General features: G+C 41.9%; 2 protein-coding genes across 3 annotated transcripts in view; one reads left to right on the top strand and one right to left on the bottom strand.

Moving 5' to 3' along the window:
* Positions 1-3414, top strand: part of drosha (drosha ribonuclease III) — a 135040-nt gene extending 131626 nt beyond the window's left edge. Inside the window, exon 32 of the mRNA XM_008396408.2 lies at positions 1978-3414. Coding sequence (XP_008394630.1) covers positions 1978-2111 — 134 coding nt within the window. The 3' untranslated portion in view covers positions 2112-3414. The remainder of the gene's footprint in view (positions 1-1977) is intronic.
* Positions 3415-6674: 3260 nt separating this feature from the next.
* Positions 6675-22413, bottom strand: part of cdh6 (cadherin 6) — a 244375-nt gene continuing 228636 nt past the window's right edge. For both annotated transcript variants that reach the window (XM_008396406.2, XM_008396405.2), the window contains 6 exons: positions 21309-21562; positions 14622-14758; positions 11863-11984; positions 9753-9870; positions 8620-8871; positions 6675-7559 (listed from right to left, as the gene is read on the bottom strand). In XM_008396406.2, the coding sequence (XP_008394628.1) occupies positions 7051-7559; positions 8620-8871; positions 9753-9870; positions 11863-11984; positions 14622-14758; positions 21309-21562 (1392 nt within the window). In that variant the 3' untranslated portion in view covers positions 6675-7050. The remainder of the gene's footprint in view (positions 7560-8619; positions 8872-9752; positions 9871-11862; positions 11985-14621; positions 14759-21308; positions 21563-22413) is intronic.

Raw genomic sequence — 22413 nt, 5'->3', positions numbered from 1 at the left:
CCCCTCTCTCTCTCTCTCTCTCTCTCTCTCTCTCTCTCTCTCTCTCTCTCTCTCTCTTCCCACCTGGACCTAAAATGAGTTATTTATCAGCTTCACCTCTCAGATGATGATCCGCAGTGATGTGGATTCGGCTCACGTTTCGGCTCCATGATGAGATGGAACAGGCGGCGTTCAGATGTTACTGAAGCTCCAGCTTTATTGGGACCTTCTGAAAAGCCACCGAACTCCCTGAAAAATGCAGAAAGCGGCTCAGACCAGGCCTGAATCTCCCGTTCATTAAAATGTGACATTTTAGAGATGATTTCACAGGACGGCGTGGAAGTCTCCTCACCTGCCTGACCGTGACTTCTGTCTCTTTTTCCTGAGCTTTCTCTCCTCTTCTTCATCTGATAATTATCATTGCTGCAGTTAGCCCTTTAGCACATCCTCTCCAGAATGCCACCCCCGCGTTTTCTCTGCACCTAATGAGAACCGGAGCATGTGACAAAATCTGCCTGGGGAAACTTTGGTCCAAGTTTTCAGAGTCTGCGATGCGATGCGGAGGGAGCGCGGCTCCTCGTCCTGACCCGGAGGAGAGCTTCCTGTTGGTTCTGCTCTCGCAGGCTTAATGTGTCGTATCGGACTTGGAAACGGCTCCGGCCAAGTTGGCAGCAGGCGGGGAGCCCAGATCTGGGTTTTCAGTACTTTCCTGAGGAAAACTACGAGTTTGTGACGCCAAATCTGCAGCCTTTTCTTCCCGCTTTCGAAAGCCAAGATGGAAACGTTCCGTCAGCTTTGTGCAAAAGTTTAAATGCATCTTTTAAGGGTTTGAAGATTCAGTCACAGTCGGATCAGTTCACTGTGGGGTAACATGTCACTGTTTCAGGCCACCAGGCTTTTTACTGGATGACCATTTTAAAGTAATGTTAATAATTCAAAAACAAATTCCTAAATATCAATAAGCTTTAAATTCTAATGAACATTTAAACACTGGAACTTGAAGACGTTTTAAATATCCAGAATATGTAAAGAAAACAACAGAAACTACAAAATGTATCTTTCAACAAAGGGATGGTTGAAACCAAAACTCCAGACTGAAGTTTCATCATCCAGCTTTTGAAAAAATAGAGAAAAATGATAAATCAAGCAAATTAAAATTATTGAGTCTCTTTTAATTTATCATGACTTTGTATCGGCTGCACAGTGGTGCAGTTGGTAGAGCTGTTGCCTTGCAGCAAGAAGGTTCTGGGTTCGATTCCCAGTCTTTCTGCATGGAGTCTCCATGTTCTCCCTGTGCATGGTGGGTTTTCTCCAGGTACTCCGGTTTCCTCCCACAGTCCAAAAACATGACTGTCAGGTTAATTGGCCTCTCCAAATTGCCCCTAGGTGTGAGTGTGTGTGTGCATGGTTGTGTGTCTCTGGTGTCTCTGTGTTGCCCTGCGACAGACTGGCGACCTGTCCAGGTGACCCCGCCTCTCGCCCGGAACGTTAGCTGGAGAGGAACCAGCAACCCTCCTGACCCCACTGAGGGACAAGGGTGTCAAGAAGATGGATGGATGGATGGATGGATGGATGGATGGATGGCTTTGTATCAACTTTCCTGGAGAACAATCATTTTTGCACGTTTTAAATTTGTTTTTATTGCCAACAATTCATATTTTCTCAACTACAAGCTTTTCATTGACCACATAAAATATTCAGTTTCTCTGATTTTACTTTTTACAGGTAAATGAAATGAACTTTGTTCTTTTACTCTACTGACATGCCTCCGAAATTACAAGCAAAAATGTATTTAAAATTAGAAACGGTCAAAATAACGAAAAAGATGCAAAGAAACGCTACGAATGTTTTAAGAGTTCGGAAACCACGAATAACCGTGAGGTTTCCCAGCCATCAGCCTGAAACCAAACAAAGCGGATCAATGTGAGAAAATGACCGAAAACGGCTCATTTAAGAACTGTAATCTGTAATCTGTCATTTCTCTCTCTCTTTTTCCAGATAACTTCCCACAAATGGCTCATCAGAAGCGTTTCATCGAGCGGAAGTACCGCCAGGAGCTGAAGGAGATGCGGCGAGAGCGAGAGCGGCAGGAGAAGGAGACGGACGACGCCGCCGCGGCGTCCAGGAAGTGACGGAGAAGCGTTAGCCAGTCAGGCGAGAGCTAGCGAAGGTAGACGGAGTCAGGGTGAGTCAGGAAGCCACAAATGTCCAGTTTTCTACTTTTTATGTGTGAAAGGTGCAAATAAAACAGCAGCAGGAAGCACTGAGGTACCAGAACAAGCTAACGACTAGAAACAACAAGTTTTTATAAGGTGGAAGATGTTTAAATAAAGCTTTAAAATTCTGCTGTGAAAATCTGTTTTTTTCTCTCTGGTACAGAAAAACAGTTCAGAATTTACCTTAAACTTTTAAAAAAAAATACAGTGATATGATGAATTTTGTAATTTATTTGATTACAGCTCACTTTAATACACAATAGCTTCACCAGCTGGGTCAAAATATGGAAAAACAACTTTAATTTTAGTTTAACAGCTAATGTAAAATAATTTTTCTATAATTTGTTTCAGTATTGGGACCGATACAGATATTGATATCTGTAATTCTGAGACAGAAACGGCTAAAATGGTCCATTTTGTTCCACGTTTGCCACTCATCCACTACAACCAAAATATTTCTTTTGCCCTCTCACTTCTTGAGATCCAATTGGCTGTCGCACAGATCTTAATTATAGATTGTTTAATTAACGCTCAGACGCCTCTGGATCCAGCCATTCAGCAACGGCAGACATGTTAATGACTATCTGTGGTGGAGTTGAGTCTCTTCATATTGAGATTCACTGCCGATAAGCCGGACGTACCTGAGAGCGCCACAGTTCGCCTGCAGCTGCCGTCACATTTTTCAAATTAAAGTTTCACAGAAAACCTCGCAGAGACGGCCTCATTTTAAACATATTTAATATGTCATATAAATATTCAGTACAAAATATCACGGTTTACAAAGCAGAGTGATGAATGGCCGGTCGCGCCGGGCCCCCGCACACTACCACTAGTTCTCGGATCGTTTCTACATAAACAAAACTCAACCACGTTGCCACCCACGGAGTTATAGCATAGAAGAGGCGAGGCCCACCGCGTCTGCACATCTACTATCACAGATCTACTGCATCTGGACTTCAGTGTCTCCAACCGTTAGCCTCACACCGAAAAGAAGAAAAGAAAAGAAAAACACAGTAATGGTGACATGATTGGAAACGGTAAAGTAAAACACCTTTTTGTTTACATCCATTTGAGATCTTGATGCAGCTAAACGGACAAAATTGAGCTGGAAGATACCAGCTAGCTGTCTGGCTAATAATTAGCTAGCCCTGAGAATTGAGCAACCCGCAGTGGTGACAATAACGAGACAGCCACTCTACGAGCCTAGACAAAAAGTTTGATAAGTAATTCAGAAGAGTTTTCTGATGACTGTTACTGGCTAATATAGTTAGCTTGCAAATGCTAGTTGCTAAAGCAGAAGCTAGTTTGTAAAATTAAATGACATCAGGCTTATGTAGCACTTTTTAATCCGTCTCAAAGATGCTTTACAATGAAATCAAAGTGTAATAGTTCAGCCGCTTTGCAATGCTAATCATTAGCATGTAGAAGTTTAATACAGCTAGTCGCGCTAGCATTGTGAAGCTAATGCAGTGATTCTTGAGTCAAGTTAGGTTTTTGCTATTTTTAGCTGCCTTGCTATGCTAATGATGAACTTGTTGGACTGTCCAACAGCCAGGTAGTCAGTAGGAACAGGTAGCAAGATGTAAGTTTTTTGTTATGCGTAAGTGCGTAGCTTAATTAGCGTCAAAATGCTAGTAACCAAAGCGGAAGATTGGTTAGTTTAGGCTATTTAAATTTTATTTGTCAACTTTGACGTGTTAGTAATGCTAATAATTATCAGGCATATGTTGGTTGGAACTAAATTCTGAATATTAATGCTAATGATGCTAACTGTTATTACTGTAATCAGAATCTCCAGCAAGAAAGTGTTGCTGCTTATTAGCTTGCATATTTATAAGTGGCTCCATGCTAATGGTCAACCTACTGGAAGGTTTACTTGATCATAGCTTAAAAACAGATGGTGGGATGTGGTCACGTACAGTGACGTTTTCTTCTTTAAAGCAGCCAATATTTGAAATGCTAGTAGCCAAAGAAGTGGATGGTTACCGTCCTTGGATGGGAATGTAACTTTCTACTTTTATATGTTAAATATAAAAATAACTGGGAACTCTGTAGTAGTAGCTCAGTTTTGTTTTTTTACCAGACTAGAATAAACTCAAGGGAGCAGGAATTAGCATATTGTAGCTTTTCTGTGAGAAATGTAAGCAGCTAATAGCTTCAAAATGCTGGTAGACAAATGTTAAAATCCTTGTGAACTTCTGGGTATCGAGTCTAATCATTTGCATTAATAAAAAATGCAATAAGCAACAGCTTTGCAGATGCTAACTGTTAGCATTGTTAGCTTGAGTCTAGCAAAGAGGGGTGTAACTCTGTGGGTTCTTAGTCTGAACATGATGGTCGAACAATCGGACAGAAGCAAACATTTAGATTTTATGAGAATGAACCATACAGCTTTCTTCTAAATGTCTTTACTGAGGATGAAAATGATTGTGCTGCTAACCATGCTAGCTTTTAGCATAGCATCTCTAGCTGAAGAAATGTGAGTCTTTATTGGTTTATATTGGTTTGTTCATTCTCTCAATTTTTAACAAATTTCAGAGTTTGGTAAATCGGCTACAACGGTTTTTAAAGTAAAATTCAAATTTTATAGGAAAAAAAAAACCTGGCCGCCACGTACTGTTTTAATTTCCTTTTAGATTGTGACTCGCCTTGTCATTGGTCACCACTGGTTGCTAGGTTACCAGGGTTAGCAGTTAGCCGTGTGTGATGAACCCTCCTGCTCCAGTTACACAGCCTCTGACTTCTTCCTGTGCTGATGATTAAACGCTAATCATAGCAACACTGCTTCAGTCTGAAAACCGAAGTTAATAAACAAAACAACATTTCATAGTAACCTCTCTCAGTTTTCCAGCCTCTGTAATCAGCCAGCATGTTTAATAACCGTCACCATTCAGGACGTGGAGAAGAAAGTAGCTCTTTGGCAATTATGCCATTGTGTTATTTCTGTTCCAAATGTCTAACAAATGTCAGCCTCTTCAACGGTTGGCCTTTCGTTCAAGCGAGGGCAGAGCATGCTGTGGTTTCTCTCCTCAGAAACAGACACTGGGCCGAACTCGGAGCTGTTTACTCGTCTTCAGAAGGTCTTCCACTAATTCTGTTAATACTGCAGCTTAAGGATCGCTCGCCTTTGTTTTCCAAATCACATTTAAAGCGAACCTCTCGTGTGTCCTCGTCGATGCGCTGACCTTCTCTCCGAGCCGAGGACAATCTTCTGGGTTTAAAAGCCTAATTCTGCGCCGCTCAAAGGTCAGGTGCCCCTTCGATAAGCATCTTTATGGAGGAGGCTGGAGGTCCCGCAGGAAATCAGCTGGGTAAAGCCGAGCGTTTGCTCCGGCTCCACAGCGAGGTACAGTGCATGTAATGAGGCGCGAGGAAGGAAAATACTGGTCCGCTTTGCTTTTTGGCACATTTCTGTTGCACGACTGCTGCTTCTCAGTACAAAATGTCAATTCCAGTATTTGATTTGGACGTTCTGGAGGCCAGAGAGACTTTATTCATGTTAAAATGTTCAATCTGCGTATACACCAAAAGAACGGCCACAAAACATTGCCAGGTTAACAGAAAGTTTAGTGGAAGGATAAAATGATAGAAATTAGCTAAAAGAAAATGCCTGGATTTAAATTTTTACAAATCAAGATGGTGGAAAATAGTCACTGGTTGATGGTGCTGTAACTCTTTCAGTCAATTAATTGTGTATAACCAAAACTTTCTACCAAGATGAAAAGGGAAGTGATTCAGAACGTCTTTTATTTCTGGTGAAGGCAGCGAGAAGTTTTAACAAGACCAGCATTTTCCTTATTGGATCAGATTAAAACTAAAATAATCTGTGTAGGTAGTTCTTCAACGTTCCTCTACTGGGAGGAAATAATCCATCACCTCACAACGAAAACCTCAAAACTGTTTACATTTAACTTTATATGGGTGTGTAGCAGACAGAAGCTGCGTTTCCATCACAAATGTGGTGTTTCCATTAAGAAAAGCGTTAAAAACACACAGCACCATTAATCTCCTACTTCCTGTTTTCTGTGTCGTTTCTGCCAGTAGTAACATCCGGTTGTTGATCACATGAATCATTGGTTGCAAGAAAAGCGTTTCTATTGCTGTGTCGTGAAATATATAAAACAATTTGAATCATCTAACAACAAACCACCAAAAAGACCTGGACTGTTTATTTCATCAATGCCTGTTGTTGCACATTGTACGCAAACCATGGGTCGTGTTAGAAGCACTTCACTGCCATCTAGTGGTTGGAGTTTTTCTGCACAGCAACTGGAAACCATCTCTTTTTTTTAGAAAGTGGTAAATTTATTTCCATAGTCACAATTTGCACAATCTGTACGATGAATGGAAACGCAGCTACTGCCTCCCGTATCTCTGAGGTGAATTGATCTCAGACTGAATTAGTGGGGAGAGAAAAAATCCCTAGAAAAGGAAACTGTACAGCAGACTGTCATATTACCGTACGTACACAAGCTAAGATAGAATCACAATATGCAGCATGTTTTAGTCCCAGAACACTGAAAAACACGTCGGCGTATCCGCTGGTCGCCAAGCTGCTTGTCGAGTCCGGAAGTCTCAGGCAGCTTCGGGAAAAAATTAAAAACCACCAAATAAAATCCGTTGATATATTCGGGCCTCGTTTGGACCCTGTATACACACACAGAAAAATAAAAAAGAAAAGGAAAAAGTCTTCACTGCGTCCCTGCAAAAACGCAACTAACACTGACTGGACACACAAAGCCGCCGGCTGGACGGCGCGGGATCCCGACGTTGACGCCGGCCGCGCCTCCACAGGCCCAAACCGCCTGAAAGTCCGGATTTCACGCCACGCTTCCGTCCGCGCGTCGGGTTCTTGTTAGGAGTCGCTGTCGTCGTCGCCGCCGTACATGTCCGCCAGCTTCTTGAAGCGCGGCCCCCACTCGCTCAGGTAGTTGTAGTCCTGGTCGCCCTCGGTGGTCGCCGACTCCAGCGAGCTGAGCGACTCCGCCACCGAGCCGTTGCCCTCGTAGGCGTAGGTGGCCAGCGAGTCGTACGGCGGCGCCGTGGGGTCGCTGTCGTTGTCCTGCAGGCGCTGGTTGATGAAGTCCCTCACGTCGCCGTTATTGTCCCGGCTGGGCGGCGGCGGCGGCGCCACGGGCCGTCGGACGGGCGGGTAGAAGGTCTCGGGGATGATGTCCCGCCGCTGCTTGCTCTCCTCGATGGCCTCCGGGTTGCGCAGCGTGCCGATGTCGAAGGCCTGCGTGTCCTCCTCTCCGCCGCCCTCGTCGTTGTAGCTGACGACGTTGTCCCTGACGTCCTCCTTGGAGATGATCAGAGGCTCCTTCTTCCTCTGGCGCCTCAGGGCGGCGAACAGAACCACGATCACTGCGGCACAAACACACACCACAAGTCAGACGTGGCTGTGAAGGCCGCTGACCCTCCACAGGGAATGTTTCCCACTGCATCATGCATTGTGTCCACTCAGGGCCACCGTAGCTACATGAAGGAACCATGTGGAGCTGGATTCTTTGGGTTCAATCAAAGCCCAATTCCGTCTACATCGTCTTACACTGTAAAAACACAACCTCACCAAGGATTTCTACTTCAAATATTTTCACTCAAGTAACTTTTAGCAACATATAAAAACTTGTTTTAAGTCAATAATATTGAAAGTGCCAGTTCCACTGGTGAAATGTGAAATAATCAGCCAATGAAACTGGTATTTTTTCATCAATGTGAAGGAATTATTGACTTAAACTCCTATTTCTTGCTGAAAAGCTACTTACAAGTTATTTTTGGTTTAGTTTCAAGTGTCTTAATACTCTTTAAATAAGACAAACTGACTTTTCATCGAGATCTGAGCTTCAAGAGTTAATTAATGTTGATGAATATGTTCCAGTTTCACTTATTTATCTTACAACAAAACATTTTCCCCATAAGTGAAATAATCAGCCAGTGGAACTAGAACTTTATTATTAATATTAAGGAGTTACTGATGTGCTGAATAATTTAAGATATTTGCAGTAGAAGCTACATTTGTGTTTTTGCAGTGTAATATCTGCTTCTTTGACAGCGAATCAGCCGAGTAGAAAATAATTCAGTTTGAGGTCAAGGTTCAAATCAGTGTTTTTCAGCAGGTGCCATGATAAATTGTTCCCGTAGTTTTGAAACCGTCCTCAATGATCCTCTCAGACCAGTAAACTATTTCTCTAGGTAAGATTTTTTGCTTTTGCGCTGTAGACTTAAACATCCTTCTGAAGCTCAGGATTTTAATTAATCTTTTTATTTATTAACGTTGGTCACAGTCGGCTCAAACTAAATTATGACGGCAGCTGTTGTTCCTGACACAATAATCCACCCACCAGAGGAGACGCTTCAAATTAAGAAGTGAAATATGAAACCGCCTCTGAAACACCTGCCGGGCTCGGATTCCTCATCAACTCACTGAGCAGGATGACGACGCAGAGCAAGATGGCCACCAGGGCGCCGGTGCTGAGCCCCGCCCTCGCCGTCAGCGCCTCCGGGTTGCACAGCTTCATGTTGCCCTCGCGGTCGCAGGTGCACACCCGGATGGTGAGCGTGTTGGTGCTGCTCTGCACCGGGAACTCCCCGTCCGTGATCACCACCGGGACGTGGTACACGCTCCTCTGGAGGCTGTTGTAGCTGTTCCTCCTGGTCAGGATCCAGGCCGTGTTGTCTGGAGACAAACGGCCCACAGGTTCAGAACCTGCTGCAGAGCATCACACTGCTGACAGTCCAGAGGATGTTGGTGGGATTCCATGGGAAATGCCATTAATGTTAGCTAAACAGATTAGCTTGTCTGCTACATTTGTTGTCTTTCTACGAGAGCAAGTTGGGGCCCAATGTAGAGCAAAAAAAGTCAAAAACTCACAAGAAATCTAGAAATTTTCTAGAAAAATCTTGGACGTTTCTGAATCTTAAGAGTGGAACATTTTCGACTTTCGTAACAGAAATTTTAGAAGTTTATAATCATAACACGCCGTCGGACCTTTCAGAACGAGCCGTTTTTAGGAGTCCTGTCACTTTAAATCCAAGTAATCTGCTGCTGGCCACGCCCCCCAACTGAACGTTTACACTCGCACGTGAAAATGGCTGCAAACGGATGCACAACTATATAACCGAACATCTTTGAAAAGCAGAAGTGGGGCCTCCTGCACAACCAACAAGAATGCAGCAAGTGGTTTCTGGATGAACACTCGTCTTTTCCAGCAGCCATTGTACAGCAGTAAAACCAGCTGATAGAAATGTGCTGGAGCTCAGCTGGGGTTGCTAGGTAACGGCGCTGTGCCTGTAGGATGTCATTCAACTTTTCAGAGGTTTTTTAAACGGTTCATTTTCCAGACACTAAAAAATATTAACTTCATGTCAGAAAACATGATTTTTTAAGTGCTTGGACCATTTTTAGAAGAAATAGAAACACAAATGAAAGTACAAGAATGTAACAAAAGGTTCTTTTGCAATGTGTTCTGAGGCGACTCTCGTCATGAAACTGTCGATGAACTGAATCGAAGGTGTGGGCCTCCACCTCCTCCTCAGACCCAGAGGTTGTGACCTGACCTTTGTTGTCACGAACGGAGAAGTTGGCCTTCCCGACGGCCTCCGGAGCCAGACTGAAGATGAAGCGATGTCCCCCCAGCGGCTCGTCTGGATCCGTCGCGCTCACGATCTGTATCCTCTGCAGCGAAGGAAACGTCAGACGTTAGCGACCCGTTTCTGATCCCTAAAAGCGTTCAGATGTTGGCGACATGAATACGATTCGACTTGGAAAGTATGAAGAAAGCCTCCATGGATGCGTTCCAGCATTACACACCAGAGGATTCTTGGTGGGTTTCCAGGATGGGGTCATTAAAACAAAAGCACATGTGCAGGAACCGATCCAGGACTTTCCCAACAAAGGCGGGGTGTTGATTGACTCGGTTCAGGAGAAAAAACTTTATTTTTATCTCTTTAGAATAAACTGCTGCACTGAGCTCTGCTCTTCTGTACTTTATGGACTCCAGTGTTGCTTTTGTCAACTTTGTTTCTAGAGTAGATGAGGCCAAAGTAAAACCTGGCCCATCAAACAGTCAGGTGATTGTAGCACAAACATTAAAATCATTTTAGCAACAGATTCAATCTATTAACTGTTTTTTGTCACAAATTCAAAAAAATTTCAGAGTTTTTTTTTTTTTCTAGAACATTTCTGAAATGAAAACATTCTGAACTTTTTGGTGTAAATCTACATTGGCCTCAGCACCGTCAGACGTTCCTGGGTAAAAAGAAAAATCTCTCCAATCTTGGGAAACTTGTACTGGTGTTAATGAATAACTCAAATGTTTTAAAATCTGTAAAAAGTCGCTCGCACACAAAAAATAAATGCCAATCAGCTCTTTGGTGCCTCTTGTGATGTCATCAACCCAAGTAAGCCTCAAACCAGCTGAAGCGATGGTATTTATGTTCATCTGCTCTTAAAGATGTTTTTTTAAGGCATCCTACATACTTCCTAACTCTGACATGTCTTACAGTCAGTGTACATTTATTACCAAGAGAAAAATAATAAAACATTGAATCCTGTCTTTAAAGTTTGGTGGCGTCTTATTTTTTATTGCAGTTTTCCATCTTTAAAGTGTTGATCAGTCTGAGCTCGTCTCTGGTTTTTGGAATGCAGTTTTTAGCAGCAGGGGTTAAAAAAGAGGCCATGAGCTTCAAGTCGGACCTTCATTCAGGACAATCCTTCATCCTACTGGGTCTCAAACAGGCCGGCCTGCTTCCTTCACTGGTGTTTTCATACATTATCTCCACATTTACAAGGCCAGGTCGTCAAGCCTCCCTTTGTTGCAGACTTCCCGTGTTGCAAACATTTCAACATGCGTGAGTCACAATAAAACAGATTAAAGACGGTTTCATCCTTACAGACATTTTTTATTTTTTCCAAGCAGCTTCAGGACGACGTGGCTTAGATTTGGCCTTCCAGTGTCCAAACTGGCCAATAAAGGCAACTTGAGTTTTAAACTCTAAACTATGTTTTATTTAAAATTCAACTCTGGTTCAGCTCCAGAAGCGGACAATAGAGCAGGGCTTTCTGGGTAAATACAGCCAAAACAAACGTGCTAGCCTAGCGCTAGCATGTTTTACCAACAAAACATGAGAAACCAGAAAAAACTTGACGAAAAAAACACTTTTGTTTACGTTTCATGAAGAAGGAAGTTGTGCTCAGTGTCTTCAGAGGTTTTCATGCTGTTTCCTTCAGTGGTTCTCGATGCAGCGCCCCCACAGGTGAGGAGGGGAACATGCTTTTTAAACGGTTTGGTTTGTTTGACACAAAATGTTACAAATGTTGCAGATTTGGTTCCCAAACCTGAGTGGGAAAACACTTTAGTTTGAGGAAGTAATCTGTAGCTGCTGGCTTGAGTAGCTGTTAGCTTCATTAGCTATAACCCACATCACCACACTCAAAGAACTAAAGTTAATAGATATTCCTTTGACTCTACCTTTGATTTCTTTATTCTATTTGAAAAAGAGAGGGTTTTTTTTCAGGACCTGAGATGTGGAACAAGCATCTAGTCCTTTTAAAACACATGTGACAGACTTGCAAATTCTCTCTGAGGTCTGCTAATTGGACACCTAATCCTGGCGGTGAGGTCCACATGAAACCATGGCGATGGCTTTATGCGCCGTAATAACTGACCTGATTAGCCTTGGCGTTCTCACACACAAACGTCTCGTAATTGGTGGCAAACGTTGGAGCGTTGTCGTTGACGTCCAGCACTCTGATGTATACATGCACACGGCTTATCTGTCGCGGGTTGTCTGGGAAACACAAAGGTGGACACGGTGACTTCACACGGATAATTATGTGTGGTGCTGAACATGTGTGAGGCTTTGGCTGCGTTTCCAGGCAACCGCTTATATCTAAATCAAATTATGTGTATATAAATAAATAATGGGTTGTTTGAAAGAGAAACAAACACTGTGGTACAACAAATAACAGCCTCCACCGTTTTAACCTGCAAGACTTTAAATGTGAAATCTGTGCAGAAGTTTGAAGCGTTTCAATCACAATAAGCGGAAATGAGACACATGAACTTATTATAGCTGCAGCTTCAAAGTAACAGCTGTAATTGAAAAACAGAAAAAATTATTTACTTTTGAAATTTAACCCCCAACAGATTCTAAATGTCAAACTAATTTTAATTCCAGATATGATTATGATTTTGCTTATAAGGAGCAAAAGACCCTGGTTGATCCAGAGTCTCTCTGGCCTCATTTTGGCAGAAACGGTTTTAATTCACCAAAATAGTTTCACATGTCGTCAGTCCAGACTTTAAGCTGCTTCACACCATTAATTTGTAAATAAAAGCACCTGAATAATCTGGTCTTTATTCAGGCGTCCAGCGTAATTGAATCCAAGCCGCTCTCTCAGTTTCAAATGCCGAAGAGACAGTCCCTTCATTTAACACTACGTTACCCATGATGCATCTGCTTGTTTTTGTAGTTTCAATCTGGAGTTGGTTTCTGTGGCTGTGGGGCAATAAAAGCAGCATCCATGGATCAGGAACTGCCATCTGCTACCAATCATTCATTAATCATGTGTGTATGAGACCTGTGTGTGTTTCTACTACACACAAACATCATTACCTCAGCATCTGTGCCCTCATCTACCAGGCACCTTCTAAGGTTTCTACAGTGTTTTATAAGTATAATCAAAGTGCAAACACGTCTAACTTGATGCTTTTTTTGACGTGTGGAAACATTTGGTCTGACCTCTGACCCTACCAGGGTCTGTCGCCTCCTGGATCTTTCCTGGATCTTGGGGTCATTTTGGTGGACAGTCCAGTCCTGGTAAGACCCAATGTGGTTCTCTGAGTCCCTACAACTTTCTTTCCCTTCGTTGTTGAATTTCTTTAGCTCAGGTATGATGTGTTGCTTTTTGGGATCTTAAGCTCTGATTTAAAATCCCAAACTGCCGTTTCAGAAAGAACCAGGTTGGTTTGGATGATCTCATCAGATGAGATGAAAGCAAGCAACTTACCCCAAACCAGAGAAAAAGAGGAAGAAAAAGAATCATTTCCCCAAAACTGAACTCACTGGCTGCCCAGTATATTAACAAACAAAGTTTACCAATTAACTAACTCAACAAAACTAACATAAATTTGAACCAGCCCCCGATTTGTTATGGTCTGGCTCTTRAACCATAACAAATGAAAGGGAAGCAACTTAAAAGAAAGAGGAGAGACGGAGAGAAGGAGCTGCTCAGTGGTGGATCTGACGTCATCAGACCAGCTGCCTCCACTTCCAATCAGCACCAATTAAGGAGTCAGAACATGGATGTTAGAGACCCAGAGGAAAAGGCCGCAACAAGTGAAACAGAAAGAATCTGTATGCTGCCCAAATACAAAACTTTACCAAGTATTTTTGTTTAGTTTCTAGTAAAAATACCTTAGTGCACTTGAAATAAGACAAAATTAACTTTCAAGTAACTTTGTAGCAAAACATAGGAGCTTGTTTTAAGTCAACAATTCCTTAAGTTGCTGCTCGCCGTGCGGCGTACAAGCATGTGACGCATTAATAAGGCTTCGTAATAACAGACGGCATACCGAGTTTTCATTTCGACTCTGGTGGACAGCGCTGACTTCAAACTTTATAAAAGTGGTGTTTTTATATTGGTTTTGTGGTTATTTACTTCAAAATAAAGCCAGAAATAAGATCGATCATTTCCACCTTATTTTGTGGGGTCTAAATGTACCACATTTCGAAACAACCAATGAAAATSTGTTGACGGTCTGTTGCTAGGTAGAACGGAGACACGCGGAAAGAGACCAGGGGGGTGCGGGGGGATTTGGATACGTCAAGAGACTAGGGTGCAGCGATGCTGTGGATTTTAAGAGTGTTTCGATGGGTTTTTTAGACTATAAGTGTGTTAGTTTGTGGTGTGTGTAGGGTTAGTAGTAGTTTTGCTAGCTATCGCTACATGGCTTCATAGCGAGCTCTGACGCACTGAGAAGAGAGACTGGGACGGCCATTTAGACCTCGACTGCAAAGGGTTAATACTAGTTCCACTGGCCGATTGTTTAAATTAAAGAACTGGAATAATGTCACTGGAGCTGGTATTTGTTCACCAATATTAAGATATTATTCATTAAAACAAGCTCCAATACCTTGTTTGTGAGTTTTCTCTTATTTCAGATATTTGCACTAGAAACAAAAATAGTTGGTAATGTTTTGTGTTTTTGCAGTTCAGTGGAGCAAAAGCCTCTTCGCAGCCCTGCTCTAGAGGTAGATCAGGTAGATCAGGCCTCTTCATTCAGATTTCCACCATACAAGTGCCACTCACATTTGGATGACCAACAGTATTTGCCAGCCGGCGCTTCATGTCAGCATCCAAAGATCCAAAAACCCAATTTGGCGGTCAGAATGCAGGGCTGCAGAACCGTCTGCTGTACTTACTGAACTCTGTGGCGATGACGGAGACGTTGTGCCAGGCGTTCTCCTCTCTGTCCAGCTCCCGGAGGATGAACACGGAGCCGTTTCCTGCGTGGATGTTGAACACTCGGTCCATGTCTGTCCGCCGGTCGATGGTGTACCTGCACCAAACACACAGAGGGATGAAAGTTTGTGGAGACGGCGGTGTGTTAATCTGGAGCGGTGGCTTTATGGTACATAAGGGGAGGGAGATTGAACCGGCCTGCCTGTGATGCTGGAGTGAGACGTACTAAAGGCTCTATTCAAGTCTGAAGGTGCTTAAAGCTTCCTTGAGCAGGTTAGGATGGGCGTATGGTCTATACAAAACATGATTAATACATTCCTAGTGCAAAATCATTCTTACATAATCATAATTTATTCAGAATGAGCTAATTTTGTGCCTCTTGGCACTATAAGTATAATTAAGCTGAAGTTTGTCACGCCCTATAACTCAGAGTTTACACTCGCATGTGAAAATGGATGCAGACAGATGAGCAATTATACAACCTTACATCTTTGAAGAGCAGAAGTGGAGCCTCCTGCACAACCAACAAGAATCTAGCAAGTGGTTTCTGGATGGTAAGTCAACAGCAGCCATTGTACAGCGCATTCAGTGGTAAACCCAGCTGACCAAACATGCTGGAACTCTGCCCGGGTTGCTAGGTAACGGGTAAAACTACTGTGGTTGCTAGGTAACGGGCAGTGCCTGCTGATTTGTGACGTTACACTCTGGAAGTGTTTTGAAACGGCTCATTTTCCAAACACCAAAAATCATTAACTTACTGCCAAAATCACGTTTTTTTTTTAAGTGTTTGGTTTGTTTTTAGACGCGATAGAAACACAAAAGTACAGAAATTTTAAAATGTGAATTTTGCATTATAGGTCATCCACATATATATATCGCTAGGCCTGGGCTTTCTTTTTCTAACAAGGAATTACAAACGAGAAAATATTTTCTAAAAGTGTTTTTTATTCCAATCATCATTTCTGTGAGTCATGCAATGGAATGAATATCAGGGCCGCCGGGAGTTTTAATTAATTACGAGAATAAAGTCGTCGTATTAGCAGATACAAAGATGCAATTTTACCAGAAGGACATTTTAGATTCGAAGAAGAAAAATTATTTTAATGAGAGAAAAAAGCTTTGATAGAGTTATAAAGATCCGATATGTTTGAGGTTCTTTCTTCGAAATCCAAAGTCCTGCTACTGGTATTAGCTTTATTCCTGTAATAAAGAAGAAAAACTGTAACCTGTCCCTGGACTTCAAAGTCTAAATAAATAGAAGTTGTCAAACAAAATGGCCGCCTGAGGCGCGCTGACATTGCTCTAAACTATAGAAACACAATAAATCCTGATTTTACTAAACTTAAATCTTTAAAAAACAAAAGATTTTATCACCCAGCTGTAATTACTGCATGTAAAGTAAAATATTCAGTTAGAAAATGACACACAACCGTCTGTATCCTGTCATTTAAAGTCCATTTTAAAGGAAAACCATAAAGTTCTGACCAGAAAGACCAACAATTCAAACTATAACCAACAGTTTACTACAGTAACACATGTAAATTTACTAAAGGGCAGCATATTTTAGGAGTTTATGTTCCTTAATCATGATGATTATGGCTCATGGATAATTAGGAAATCACATCAAATCAATAGAAAATGAGTTTTAACTCCTAAATGTCACTTTAAAGCCAACAGTCACTGACTGCTGACCTAACAGCTGTTAGCCACTGATGAGCAGCAAAACGTTGCTGCCAAAGCAGCTGCCAGCGTCCAGCCGCACCAAGGAGAACTTTAAATGAAGATACAGCAAATTCAGGTCTTATTAAAGCTTTTCTGCAATGTTTGCATTGAATTTACACTAAAAATGACACTAAACGTACCAGCAATATGTTTTTACAATTGGTTTTTAGATGGCTTTTTCTTAATAGATTGGAAGCTACAGGCTAATTCATCATTTTTCATCATAAAGCCTGTTTGTTTCTTGCTAAAGTTTATATTTATCTTTACTGTAAATCCTCAATAAACTCATAAAATGGAGGCTCTTTAAAAATAACGGAGTTTCCTGTAGTGGCTCAACAGGCTGGTCTCTTCCACGCTACGCCGCATTGATGCAAACGGAGCCCAACCAAGTATTGAACACGTACTGTAAAGTACATTTACATACCAAGAATAGTTTTTATTTAGTCCTAACGCATAAATGTGGGTTTTATTTATATAATCAATAAAAGCTGAAATTTAACCAGTGAAATTGATGTATATTAACTATAATCCATCAGAATACATTAAATTAGACTACAGAGGCTTCAGCTATTCTCACTTCCTCTCAGCTGAACTGGTAAACAATATGGCTGCTTGTTGTTTATAACTACAGCCGCCATCGTGATATTGAAGAAAGATATAAAGATATTAAATATTAATTCCATGCAGGATCACTGATCAGAAGGAAACATATCACAATACTACACCTCAGAGTAGCTTTTCCTGCAACTTCATGTATTTTAAAGGAGAAAATAGTTACATTTATGAATTAATCTTATCTATTTATTGATTTATTACATTTATCTGTAGACTAAAAGTTCTAACAGGTCAGAAAAAAACTAAAATCCATAAACTACTCCAATAATTATTATTTTTGGAAGGTTTAGTTATTCGTTGCATCTCCAAAACGTAAACGTATAAACACACGTTTTTCCAATTCTTTTAGGCAAAAATACTTGGTAATATTTTGTGTTTTTGCTGATTTAAAGTGTTTAAATCAGAACAAACACATGAAGTTGCAGTGAAGAGAATCGGTTGATCTGGTTGTTTGTGCAGCTCTGCCCCGTGGTGACGAGTCGACTCTTCACACAAACAACACAACAGTGGAGTGTTTCCTCTGCTTGCCAGACCAGCAGCGTGATTAATGGAGGAGCGGCGTCACGAGGGCCGGCGTAAGCGGCAGGAGAACCCCGAGGGGAGACTCTGAACGCATCGCCGCTCCGCTCTCCTCCTTCCACAGATTTGTTTTTCCTCTTCCTCCAACTCCGACCGTTTCCTCCTTCCTCTCGGAACGCCTCGCCGGGCCGAGCTGAAACTCTAACCTCGTTAAATCTGTGTCAGATGTGGGCTCTGCTAATTGCTTTTCCAAGAATCGCAATAATTCAGCTGGCTGGGTCAGACCCTGACGAGGAGATAACGGCGGTGGCTCGGCCCGACCGGGGATCCGAAGTGCTGTGGTAAGCAGGCCGGCAGCCGGTCGGACGGATCCGGAGGATCCGGAGGGTCACGGGAATGTTGGCGATCAGCTAATTCTTCTTAGATGGGGAACGGCGGCCATCTTTACAAATCACCTCCTCGGTGATTATTTACTTCTCCGTCTAACTTAATTCCTAAAACATCTGAAACATCCAGGAAGCCTTTTGCTGAGCTGGCATATTTTACCTCTTTGGTGTTAATAAACTATGATTCCTAAATATTTCAGACATTTCTAGACTTTTAATTTTTGGGTAATCTTTTTAGGGGACATATTATGCAAAATTCACATTTTTGTACATTTTTATTCTTCCATTCGGGTCTCAACTCCTTCTAAAAACAGCCAGAGAGTTTAAAACTGAACTACTGAGTCACTTTTGGACAATATCTGCATTTCCATGACAAGAGAGTGAAAAACGTTATCTATATTCTGACACTGACAAAAAAACACAATTTCATAAAGTAAGAAACGCAACTAGAACCATACATGAATATGTTTATGTGATAAGCCATTAAAAAACATCTTCCTGCCACTTCCTGTCGTCCTTTTTGTCGTTTCCACCAGTAGTAACATCCGGTTGTTCATCCCATGACTCGGGATGCATTGAAAAAAGTTTCTCTTGGATTTTTGCGAAAAACAACATTGAAAAACTTGATTGTATTTTTTAATTGCTGTGTTTCTATTAAGCAAATTTATTTGTAATTTGAATTATATGGTCAATGAAACACAGTTAACAAGTCACTTTGTTGGGTGTGTGGAAAATTAGTCATTTCAAAAACTTTGCAAATGTGACAGATGAGCAGACACCGCCCGTTACCTAGCAACCCAGATGGAGTTCAAGCACATTTGGTCAGCTGGTTTTACCGCTGCATGCGCCGTACAATGGCTGCTGGAAAAGACAAGTGTTTTGCTGTTGACTTACCATCCAGAAACAACATGCTGCATTCTGGTTGGCTGTGTAGGAGGCTCCACTTCTGCTTTTCAAAGGTGTACGGTTGTATAACTCTACATCTTTTTTTAGCTATTTTCACATGTGAATGTAAACGTTGAGTAGGGGGCGTGGCCAGCAGATTCTGATTTAAAGTGACAAGACGTCTTAAAACAGCTCATTGTGAAAGGAGCTAAAAATATGCAGAACTGAGCAAACGGAAATCTCATCCTCTAAGAATACGTTTGTGCAAAAATGTCATTAGCATGTTTTGTTTAGGCCATAGACCTTCCCTAACCTGGTCAAGGAGGTCACCTTTAATATCTGAACATTAATAAGGTAACTGTAAACCACTGGATTTTTAGCCTTGATCTAAAGGATTTCAGTGTTCCAGCAGTTTTGAGGTTTTCTGGAAGTTTGTTCCAGGTTAGTGGAGTAAAAACTAGAATATTTCTTCTTCGTGTTTGAGATTATTTTGGAGGAATAACTTGTTGCTACTTGTGCTGATCAAATGCTCCAAAGAGCAAACTCAAACATGCAGAGTAAGATCCACTAAACCTGAGTTTTATTTACTAGCAACAGCAGCTGTCAGAGTGTAAATAATGAAACGTCCATTTTTATTTTTATTTTTTTAACACCTGCAGGGGTCTTTAGTCACATGTCCGGCCGGCCAGCTGGACAAAAACCAGAGCCTGAACTTTTAATGAGGACAACGTCCTCTAAACATATTTTAAAGGCCTGAGTGTAATTAATTAATCATTCGACGACGCCGGCTGAATTTCTAACGCCTCAGCAACAAAGTGCTCCTCATCTCCATTAAAGCTGCGCCTCCCCATGATCCGTGTTTGCATTCCTGTGAGCGCGTGTCTGCGTGTGTCACCAACGCCAATAAATCCAGAAACTTCCTGATCCCAGGCAGCCTGCAGGCTCCCTCCCTCCTCCGCGGAGGAGCGGCGGTAAATGCCACCGGGAAGCTTTGCCGCTGATGACGGGCGATAAAAGAGAATGATATCATATTTGACACCTGCAGTAAAGCGCTGGAACTTCAACCTTGAGAGCCAACTCCCTCAGAGGGTCGTAAAAATGAAAAAGTCTGCGCCGTAGAGGAGGTGCCGCCTCGCACCTCCCCGCCGTCGTTCCCGTTTATTGGAGTCATTGGGATAATTACGGATCTGCATGAACTGGGGGAACCTCTGGACCCGCTGCTGCTTGTGCTAACTCTTTGTTTCCAGCGCCTGTAGTGATCTAATAAACATTCATTATTCTCAGACATTTGTTTTGTCCATTTCTAACATTAAAGCTAAAAGTATTTCATTTCCAGGGCGCCGAGCTTTTATTGACCAAATCCAGAAGTTACTAAAATCTTCAGCAGATTTGACTTCAGTCCATTTTCCTTCATTTTCCAGGTAGTCAGGAATATAGTCAAACTGTTGGGAGGGATTTTACAGCTGAGAGGTGAAGTTTTGTTTCTCTAAGCCAACAGGAATTAATTAAATCCAACAATCAGCTTTTTCCAAGTACGACATTTACAGAAAATCTGAAGTTTCACTGCAAAAACATAAAATCCTGAAAAGCATTTTTGTGTAGCTTCTATTGCAAAAATCTTAGTGCACTGAAAAAAAGACAAAACTAACTTCAGCAAAAAGGAGCTTGTTTGAAGTAAATAATGTTATAGCATTGATGAGAAAGTATTACTTCCACTGGCAGATTGTTTCACTGAAACGTGTCAAACTTGAGGCTCGGGGCCAAATCTGGCCCACCAAACCTATTTATGTGGCCATCAAGACTCTATTGGGTTTTGTGCTAAAATACTACTTTACTTGTCAAACCAAGTCAGTTTTCTTCTGTATGCAGCCAAATTACATATGTTTGAAAAGTTATAACTATTTAATTTTAGGAAAACTCATCAAATACAGAGAAAACTGTAAAATTTCAGGGTTTCTTCTAGAAATCTAAGTCCAGTTTTAGGGGAGCCACCAGTTGCCCCACTGTTTTAATTTTTTGTTAAAAAATGTTAAAAGTTGACATTAAAACATCAGCAACAAAGAAAATACACCAACGGATTAAATAAAACTCGTCTTTCCGTAGTTTGTGATGCCATTTCGTTAAACAGCTAACTGTCTGGAGATCACAGGTCGTTTTTATTCTACATAAACAGCTTAACCTGTCTCGGCTATTACTGCTACTGCTATTTAAAAATATATATTCAAAATAAACAAAAGACATTTAGCCTGGTAATATCAGCCTGGCGGCTGCCAGGCTGGTTGAATGGGTCGTTTTATCAGTGCATTCTGCATCTTAACCAGCCCTTAGAAAACATTCATGATGTTGATGGAAATGAGTTTGACTCCCTGTTATAAATCCGTATTAAGGAATTATTGACTTAAAACAAGTTTTTATTTCTTGCTAAAAGTTCTCTAATTTGATGCGTACTCAGATGTTTTCACTAGGATCTAAACTACTTTTCATGCGGTGCCCGGACAGAGTCGGGCTCCGGTTGGTTACCTGACCAGGCTGTGTTTGTCGTCCGGATCCGACGCGCTGACCGACCCGATGATGGTGTTCCTCGCCGCGTCCTCCCTCACCTCCATGATGTAGCTGGGGCGCTCGAAGACGGGCGGCTCGTCCACGTCCTCCACCACCACCTTGACGCTGGCCTCGTCCCGGAAGGGCCCCATGGAGTAGAAGGGCGGGTTGGTGGGGGGGTTTTCCACCTGGATGCGGAGGCTGTACTGACGCTTCTTCTCGTAATCCAGAGGCTGAAACAACAGACACGGCGCTGCTCTGAGTTCATTATCCAAACATCCTGCCACGTTTATTTTAAGGTCAGATTCAGTGTTTATTCATTAAGTGTCTCTGGGATCATCTAATGACCTCATGTGAGGGTCTTAGTGTCTTCAGAGACACTAACTAGACCTCTGATGGACACAACTTCCAATAATCCAATAATGTGACTCGTGTCGCATTTCAGTACGGGAGAAAAAAACTAAACATGAAGATAACAAGGCTGCCTGAATTTAAAAAAGGCCAGGATTTATGTCAGGAGTTTTAAGACTCCAGATCTGATTAATTTGAACTGAGCAGAAACAGAAGAGAAAAAATAAAACAACAACTTTTCTTCTGTCGACTCCTTTAGATGCTTTTCAGCTTGATTTCCTGATCCTCGCGCTCGGCGGCTCTGTAACAATCAATCAGCGCTGCGGTTTGATCTTCGCAGGGTGACATCTGTTCCTTTTGGTGTGTTTCTTCTTTAAATGAAGAGATCAGCGCGACAGATTAACGCTCGGCGGCTTCGACATGATAAAATATGAAATGAAGTGCAGAAATCTCATCTGGTTCTCTGATTAAAAGTGGACCAAGAAGAAAGTACCTCCAGCTCAGACGCTGAAACGCCACAGAATAAGTTCAATAAAACACCTAAAACTGGTTAAAATATTTGATTATTGACTAAAACCCAGAGATAAATCCTCACTGATAGCCTCAGTAAACACAAAAAACTCAGAAAAAATGGCTGGGAGACACAGATTAGTTATAAAAAATACAATGTTTTCCATGACAAATTTGCTAAAAAGAAAAAAAGTTCTTCTCTTTCCCTCTTTCTCTCTCTCCT

This window comes from Poecilia reticulata, linkage group LG20, assembly GCF_000633615.1.
Source record: "Poecilia reticulata strain Guanapo linkage group LG20, Guppy_female_1.0+MT, whole genome shotgun sequence".
NCBI classification, from domain to species: domain Eukaryota; kingdom Metazoa; phylum Chordata; class Actinopteri; order Cyprinodontiformes; family Poeciliidae; genus Poecilia; species Poecilia reticulata.
The sequence above is the reverse complement of the archived record's forward strand: the minus strand, read 5'-3'. Positions and strand labels throughout refer to the sequence as shown.